This window comes from Sinocyclocheilus grahami, unplaced genomic scaffold (genome assembly GCF_001515645.1).
Source record: "Sinocyclocheilus grahami isolate Dianchi unplaced genomic scaffold, SAMN03320097.WGS_v1.1 scaffold120.1, whole genome shotgun sequence".
Taxonomy (NCBI): domain Eukaryota; kingdom Metazoa; phylum Chordata; class Actinopteri; order Cypriniformes; family Cyprinidae; genus Sinocyclocheilus; species Sinocyclocheilus grahami.
The window spans coordinates 6,441-15,747 of NW_015505299.1; the positions used below are offsets into that span (position 1 = coordinate 6,441).

A 9,307-nucleotide genomic window follows, 5' to 3' on the forward strand; every position below is an offset into this window, starting at 1 on the left:
GAAGCAGAGGTGGACCTCTTCTACTTCTCTCTGACTCCTCCAGCTCCCCTGGGTCTGGACACGTGGCCCAAACTACATCTTTACGCATTTCCCCCGATCACTCTGCTCCCAGGGGTCCTGGCCAAGGTCTGTCAACAAGGGTCTCGCCTCTTACTGATAGCGCCCCATTGGCCGACCTGAGTGTGATTCTCAGATCTAATATCTCTCCTCAATGGCTCACTATGGGCGATTCCGGTCAGGAGGGATCTCCTATTTCAGGTGCAGGGGACAGTATTTCATCCCTGGCCCGAGCTCTGAAACCTTCATGTCTGGCCCCTGTGGGGGACCAACTAAGAGATGCTACATGTAGGCTTCCAGCCGATGTAGTACAGACGATTCTGAGTGCTAGGGCTCCCTCCACTAGAAGAAGTTATGCCCTCCGATGGCGTGTTTTCGAAAGGTAGTGTATGACACACCATGCAGACCCAGTTCACTGCCAAGTTGTTTCAGTGCTAGAGTTCCTGCAAGAAAAACTGTCCTCAGGTACATGTCTTGGTACTCTCAGAATCTATGTGGCCGCTATTTCGGCTTGCCACGGTCTGATTGACAGGATATCTGTGGGAAAGCACCCTCATGTCGTCAGCTTCATTCATGGAGCTAAGTGGTTGAGGCCGCCCACCAGAGCGACAGTCCCTTCGTGGGACTTAACTATAGTGATCGACGGTCCAGTTGGGACCCCTTTCGAACCACTTGTGTCAGCACCTGTCAAGTTTCTGACTCTAAAGTTGGGTTTTCTCATGGTTATTACTTCTCTAAAGAGAATTGGGGATTTGCAGGCTCTGTCAGTCTTGCCATCCTACTTAAATTTTGCCCCTGGGCTGGTCAAAGCTATTTTGCATCCTCATCTTCCCTATCTTCTCAAAGTTCCATTCTCGACCTTAAATCCAGTCATTCTTGAAGCCTTCTGCCATCCACCGTTTACGGCACCAGAGCAGGAAAGACTTCGCTTACTGTGTCCAGTATGTGCTCTTCAGATTTACGTCCACTGCACTAGCCAGTGGCATAAGTCGGAGCAGCTTTTCATATGCTATGGGGGCCGCAACCAGGGGGCGGCTGCCATGAGACAAACAATGTCACACTGGGTGAGGGATGCTGTAACAAAGTTCGTAGTTCAGGAAGAAGGAGACGGGAACCGGCGAACATTTAAACACTTTTAAACCAACACAAAATGAAAGTAAAGCGGCAGCCCCTGCAACTGCTGCACACAAAACACAAAATAAAGTCCAGGCCTGGTCTTCTCTCGTCTTGCACTGTCGTCACTCCTCCTTTTATCCTTCCGGAGCTCCTCCGTGGAACTCGAGACCGGTGTGTGATGCAGGTGTCATGCATTATCACTTACTCCACTGGCCTCGCTCCGTTCCCACAGCTCTCGGCCCGCCCCCACTCATCACAGATGCTATTGCCCTAGCCTACGAGGCGCACGGTCAAGCTTCACCTCTAGGAGTTAGGGCCCATTCAAATAGGGGGGTTGCATCCTCTATGGCTTTAGCAAGAGGTGTCCCTTTGAGACCTCTTCATTGTTTGTGCGCACACACTACACAACCTGGGGTCCAGACACTTCCAGTGTGGCAGCCTTGGTATTCTCGTTCCCATATGCGTTATTGAAACACAGCATTGAGAGTAGCTTTTGATAGGGAATGTCTCTGGTTACTTGACTGTAACCCTGTTCCCTGAAAGAGCAGGAACGAGATGCTGCGCCTCAAAGCTGCACTGTAGGCGTGCCTGGACATCCCTTCAGACAAAGGTATAACCTGAAGGTGTGTCTGTTTCACGTCTATTTATAATCCCGCAGGTGCACGTAATCAAATGACGTCACCCACAAAGGTTATTTTAGCCAATTCTTGGCATCTTTGACGCAGTGCTTCACAACCGGTCGAACAAAGAATGTTCTCATAAGTGTTATATAAGCGTTTTATTCTCACTGTAGTATTGTTGACGCTGCAGCCATGTCGTGAAGATGCTGTGTGCTTCGTTGTGAAAGCGAAACTACTTTGTCTCTGGTCTTCCAAAAGAGGACGATATCCGCTTCATCATGCCTAGAGCTGATCTGTGCTGGTCGCTGAGGGAATACATCAACTTTCACCGTGGACAAAGCGGAGTCCAGCCCGGGGTCCGTCACATGTGGTTGCCGCTCATTCGTCGGATCCGCGGGCGTGCCGTTCTTGACCCCGCCGCCTTAGCTCACTCTAGCCCGGCCTTAGCTCACGCTAAGCCGTGGCTTCCGCTCACGCTAGCCCGGCCTCAGCTCACTCTATCCCGGCCTCAGCGCGCGCTAAGCCGGGGCTTCCCCTCACGCTAGGCCGTAGTTTTTCATTGTGAAAGCGAAACTACTTTGTTTGGTCTTCCAAAAGAGGACACGACTACAAATCAGTGGTTAAGTTGTATTTACAACACTGTTCCAGAACAGTTTAACGCTAATATCCAGATGTGTGCAGCACATTTTATGGAGGACTGTTTCCTGATCCTGGTAGAGTAGACTACAATGTCGGCAGTTCTGACTCACAGTCTGTAAGTACATTTTCATTTAAAGGATTTGCCACTGATGATTCAAACGCGAGTTTTGGGCAGTGTAGAGTAGCACCTGTTTTTTGTAATTTCTCTGATCACAAATGCAGATAGAGTTTTATGTTTACGCGGTGCAATGCAATGCAACGCAACGTGTAAAAAGACAGTATAAGTCATTATAATCAGTAATTATGTCCCCACTGGATGCAACAAATGGCTCATTTGTAATGAGTTTTAATGTTTTTGTCTCATCGCTCCGGCCGGGACACGGCATCAACAGTATGTGAGGGGCTTAACATTTCTGTCTCACGCTTGAGGTAATCGGCCAATCACAACTCATTGGATAGCTGGCCAATCACAGCACACCTCGCTTTTTCAGACCGATGAGCTTTGTAAAAATCGACGTGTTTCAAAAAGGCGGGGCATAGAGGAGAAACAATAATGTACAGTATGTGGAAAATAATGTGTTTTTTAACTTTAAACCGCATAAACACATTTCATTACACCAAATAGACCAAATAATGTTCTTTTTAGCAACATCATATGACCCCTTTAAGAATGTTCAGCAGGGTCTTCATGGAGACACACAAATGGCTTGTGTCCTCCTTTCTGCTTGTATGGCCTGAAATTCAATAATGACTAAATAAATCAAATAATTGCAAAGCTTTTTACCCATAATTACACTGGTCATTTGTGGTTTGTGTTCTCTTGTAGGATCACACGCGTGCGGTCAGTCCCATCATTGATGTGATCAGTCTGGATAATTTTGCCTACCTGGCCGCTTCTGCAGACCTGAGAGGAGGTGAGAGAGATCTCACTGCTTTAGCACACAAAAACAAACAAACAAACAAACAAACAAAAAACATCTCTTTAATGTATCAATTTAATCTCTTTAATATTTGTTTCTATGCAATGAGAGTAAAAGGAGAAAGATGTTTCTGATGAGAATAATCTCACACGTTTCTCCTCTAACGTCTTCGATATCTCAGACTGTGCTCAGATTTGCCAAGACACCAAAGTCTGCAATCAATAGATCTCATTATGAACCAGTGTTATTTTACTATTACTTATATACTATTATAATATGTATTAGTATTTTAAAATTAACTTTTATTTTCATATTTTTTAGTTTGCATTTTAATTTGAGTTTGTTTTAGTAATTTTGATATTGATTGATATTGTTTGTAAAAATTTGACTCATTTATGTAATTTTATTGTTATCAAGGAATATTAGGAGAGAAACATATGAGACAGAGTTGATACTTAAAGCACAACTCAACTCAACGTTTGTTTATAAAGCACTTTCAAAATCATGAAAATTGACCAAAGTGCTGTACAGAGATAATAAAAAAATAACATTACAAACATACAATACCAACACAGCATGACACCAATATAAATTGTACAACGAAATCACTCACATTAATCCGACCCACTCAAACGCCAAAAGCCTGATGAAATAAGTCTTTAAGTTCCTTTTAAAAATGTCCATAGTTGACGAAGATTTTATGAATAGTGGCAAGGCATTCCAGAGCTTAGGAGCCGCAACTGAAAAGGCGCGATCTCCACTACGCCTTAAACGAGACTGAGGAACCGTTAAGCGCAAGTTCTGAGAAGAGCGCAGATGACGTTGAGATTGGTAAGGAGACAGCATGTCCTTTATATATTTAGGAGCCTGATTGTGCAATGCTTTGTACACAAACATTAACACCTTGTACTGGATTCTATAATTTACAGGTAACTAGTGAAGAGATATCAACACAGGCGTTATATAATCCCGTTTTATTAATTAAAAGTCTCACAGCAGCATTTTGAACATACTGAAGACGAGTAACCAGAGATTCACTTAGGCCTAAATATAAAGCATTGCAATAATCCAATCTTGTGGAAATGAAAGTATGCATAACAGTTTCCAGATCCTTGGTAGAAAGGATAGGTTTCAATTCAGATAACTGATTCAGAATAACTGAAAAAAAGGTTCCCTCCACAACACTGTTTACTTGGCGATCAAAGCAGATATCTGAGTCCTAATTACTCCTAAGTTCTTCCCAAAACCATGCATGTTGTTTGACAATAGGCCATAACTCTCAACCAGTTCTTTCTCAGGGAGTCTATTCCCAAATATAATAAACTCGGCCTTATCCTCATTTAATTGTAGGAAATTATTTGTTAACAATCCCTTTACCTCAGTCAAACACATAGAATTAGCAAATGATGTACAGTCATCACACCCAAGAGGAAGGTACAGTTGTAAATTATCCACATACAAATGATAATTTATATTGTATTGCCTAAAAATCGACCCTAAAGACAACATGTATAACAAAAACAGGGTTAGACCAATAATCGATCCCTGTGGAACACCCCAAGAGATAGTCGCAGGTCCAGAAACAAAATTACCGAGGTTTACAGCACATGTCCGATCCTGCAAATAAGAAGAAAACCACTGAAGGGCAACACTGTTTGTCCCTACATGGTCTCTAAGGCGTTCTATTAAAATGACATGATCTATTGCAGTAAGGGTGGGCAAACTTGGCCCTTCCAGGCCACTTTCCTTCAGATTTTAGCTCCAACCCTAATCAAACACACCTGAACCAGCTAATCATTGTCTTCAAGACTACTAGAAGGCTACAGGCAGGTGAGTTTTATCAGGGTTGGATCAAATCTCTGCAGGAAAGTGGCCCGGAAGGGCCAAGTTTGCCCATCACTGATCTATTGTATCGAAGGCTGTGCTCAAATCTAACAGCATTAAGGCAACCCATTTCCCGAAGTCAATATTTAACAAAATATAATTTGTAACTTTTAATAACGCTGATTCAGTACTATGTTTAGTTCTAAATCCAGACTGAAAAGTATCCATTATACCATTTTCAGTCAAGAAATCAACAAGTTGAAAATGGACAACTTTCTCCAAGATGTTATTCATAAAAAGCTATTTAGAAATGGGTCTGACATTTTTTAAATCCTGTGAATTCAAGTTCGTTTTCTTTAAAACAGGTTCAATGATTGCATGCTTAATCGCTGATGGTACAGTGCCATAAAATAAACTACTATTAATAATCAATAGAATAAAAGGACCAATAATGTCTGCAACCTCCTTAAAAAATCGTGAAGGAGGAACACTCTAATGATACTCAAACAATTGTTTTACTCAAACAATAAGAAGGATTCATTGCATCGATTACAACATTGCCTACTGGTAAAATTTTCAAGCATATAAAATCAACCTTATCAATTAAATATTTTTTTAAACTCTCACACAAGTCTTTAGTCGCAGTAGAGAAAATATTAATAGACAGACTCAGTACCTTATCTATGGCTGCAAACAAAACCTTCGGGTTATTTACATTATGCAATATAATTAGCTAGAAATAAGATCTAGCTGCTTTAACAGCATCTTGATATTGTCATAGAGATTCTCAGAGGTTATCATAAGATACTTGTAACTTATCTTTAAGCCACTTATGCTCGGCACACCGACAAACTCACATAAGATCCCAAGTGACATTTTAACCACAGTTGATTGTTCACCTGAGCTTTGAAGGATAAACTGGTTCATTTATAAAGTCTGATATACCAGCTGATATATTATTATTTTTTGCTTGGCTGATGAGTGTCGGATGCATCTTTTATTTTGACAACGGAAAAAACACCAGCACCTGAGCACAGATTTCAAATGTTGTACTATATCCAGTACTATGTACTATATCCAGTTTGCTGCCATGTCATATTCATCTCATATGTAAAATCAGCATTAACTGGTCTTTGAGAAAATATGTTTCCCAGTGTGTAGCACGCTGTTAGCTTTTATTCAGGTTTTTAACTATTTCTTTATTTGTGAAAAATACTATAGTTTACATTTATTAATTTGCCAGGCTCTACTGCTTGAACTACAGGGAAGCATTTTATACTATGAAAAATACTGTAACAGGATTACAGAATCAAGAAGTCACTAAATTAATACTTTTATTTTACAGGTTAATTTTTTTTGCAGTTAATTATTTCAGTTTAGTTTGTAAATTAAATTACATTTCATCACAGCAGTTGTTGCGCGTACACACCTCACGCACCGGATGCCGTGCGCGCGCCCAAAGACAGTTGGACATAGCGGTGTATTAGAGGTCAAATATGATATAAATACTGTTCGTTTTCTGGCACAAACCGATCGTTTCGTGTCTTAGGACATCAATGTGTCGTCACGAGATGCAGGGTTTAATTTGGATTTGTCTGTGCATGTTTTTTTTACTCTCATAGATTTTGTTACCATTGCCATGCATTATAAGACTGATGGACTCCAACGGTTAAAGTTAAAAATCATCAAATGTGTTCTACTGAAGAAACAAAGTCACCTACATCTTGGATGCCCTGGGGGTAAGCAGATAAACATCACATTTTCATTTTTGGGTGAACTTCCTTTTTAACAACACATTTCAAATTCCAGGTCCCTAGTCGATTGGAAGCAATTTTGTAACAAAAGACCTACAAATTCAAACAACCAGAAGCTTTTAGAAAACTAGAAGCATTTTATTACTGTAGTGGTCTCAGATGTTTGGACCCCATAATAGCATGTCCATACCAACCGCTGTTGTTGCAGGACTCCTGTAATTGCTGGAGGGATCTTTGTCATGGATAAAGGCTGGTTTAATCACCTGGGCCAGTATGACACTCACATGGATATCTGGGGTGGTGAGAACTTTGGTAAGTGATGTTCAGATGTATGATTTTACTCCTCTGCTGTGAAAGTGTTCAAGTGTCAAACATCCAGTCAACAGTTTAGCAAGACGAGCGTCAGAGATCATATAACACTGCTAGAGCTGAATAAAGAAAAGTGTGTGGTTTAAGTATCCTTACTAATATAATCAAACAAACCTCAGGGTTAATATAGTCACCTAAAACTAAAGCTAAAACCATAAAAAAAAGAAGTTTTTTTGTTATTTGAAATAAAGTAAATGTTAACTAAAACAAAACAAAATAAAAAGTTTAACTTATTCTATTTAGCTAGTTGCCAAGGCAACATTTCTCATTTTTATTAGTTTCATTTTTTTAGTTTAACAAAACTAAAACTAAAATTTAAATAAAAATGTATAAAAAAACGATATAAAGCATTTAGAAAATAATAAACATGATAAAAACACATTACAAAATTGCTTTAACTAAAGTTTAATTAAATTGAATTGAAATGAAAACTAAATATTACAAAAATATATTTAATAAACATTAATTAAATATTAATATTAATTACTATTAAAGTTATATTTAACAACCCTTACCAAAAAGTAGTATACTTCAAGTATACTTCAAGTTTATTTTTAAGTATACTTTATGTAGCAAGTATACACATATCAGTGTACTAGTAGTAAGTGTACTATTTCAATACTTATTTCAATAAACTTTAAGTACACCACTAGTTTACAACAATATTTTTAGCTTGTACTGCAACTACACTAAAAGTGAACTTATATGAATACTGATAGTTTTCTAATTAAATACTTGTAGTAGCATTTTTAGTACACTTTGAAGTGTAGTCTTTGTAAACTACTAGTTTAGTAGTTTATACTGCAAGTATACTCGTAAGTGAACTTTACATCATACTTTAAGTATACTACTATGTCCCTATTTAGGTATTAATTTATATATATATTGTTATATAAATCTCTGAACATACAAAACAGCAAAAGAAAGAACAGGGTATCTGCTTGTAAACAAAAACATTTTATTCTAGCTTCATGCATTCTTTTTTTAAACACTTGAATGTGGGTAAGCTTCATAAGTAAAAAAAAAAAAAAGATGTAACATTTTGAACAAAAAGCTGAAAAAAAGACTATGAATTGGATTCTGAACGATAATCAAAACGTATATAGAGTCGATCAACACCCTAAAGCTTGACGGTCATTATTACCTCTTCATTGGTCAACATTACATCAACTTAACACAGTTTTGATGCTGTTTTATGTCTGATGATCCTGTTAGATTTCATGTTGAAGCGTCTGTTGTTTCGGTTTCTTCTTCACTTGTGTTTTTTGGAAATTCTGTACAGAAAATGTGAACTAGCGCCCTACAGTATAACAATGAAAACACGGATTCTAGGAACACAAGTATAGCTCAAATATATTTAGACTTTTTCTAAGTAGGCTATAAGTCAAGTATACTTAAAGGGGTCATATGATGCGATTTCAAGTTTTCCTTTCTCTTTGGAGTGTTACAAGCTGATTGTGCATAGATAAGATCCCTGAAGTTGCAAAGACTAAAGTCTCAAAACCAAAGAGATATTCTTTATCAAAGTTAAGACTCTGCCACGCCCCCCTAAAACGGCTCGTTCTAACACGCCCCCACATGTCTACCTCACTATGTGGAAATATTAGCATAATGCCGCCCAAATGTGCACGCAAAGAAAGAAGGCAGTAACGCAGTAACGCAGTTAGTGTTGAAGCAGCATGTCAGGGAGACGCTGTGTGTTTCTAGGCAAAAGCAAAAGCACTTTATTTGGCCTTCCGAAAGTAGATGCATTTAGGAATCTTTAAGATCACTTACAACAGAACAGCAATGCATTTTATAGATGACCGTTTCGTGAACCTAGGAGAGGAGGTAATTCTGACTTTGCTATGACAATCCGGCGCTTCTGAATCAGCTACTGTTTTGTTAAAAAACATACCTAATTTAAATTAGGCTTAGCTACTGTTTTGTTATTAGTTTAAGTATTTGCTATTGACTGTCCAAATGAAGAGTTTTGCACATCGTGTGTGTGTGTGTGTGTGTGTGCGTG

General features: G+C 39.0%; 1 protein-coding gene across 1 annotated transcript in view; it reads left to right on the top strand.

Moving 5' to 3' along the window:
• Positions 1-446: 446 nt before the first annotated feature.
• The window catches only part of LOC107589771 (polypeptide N-acetylgalactosaminyltransferase 16-like), a 40,502-nt gene continuing 31,641 nt past the window's right edge, over positions 447-9,307 (top strand). The window contains exons 1-5 of the mRNA XM_016278301.1: positions 447-522; positions 1,717-1,796; positions 3,259-3,346; positions 4,039-4,100; positions 7,110-7,242. Of these exons, the coding sequence (XP_016133787.1) occupies positions 447-522; positions 1,717-1,796; positions 3,259-3,346; positions 4,039-4,100; positions 7,110-7,242 (439 nt within the window). The remainder of the gene's footprint in view (positions 523-1,716; positions 1,797-3,258; positions 3,347-4,038; positions 4,101-7,109; positions 7,243-9,307) is intronic.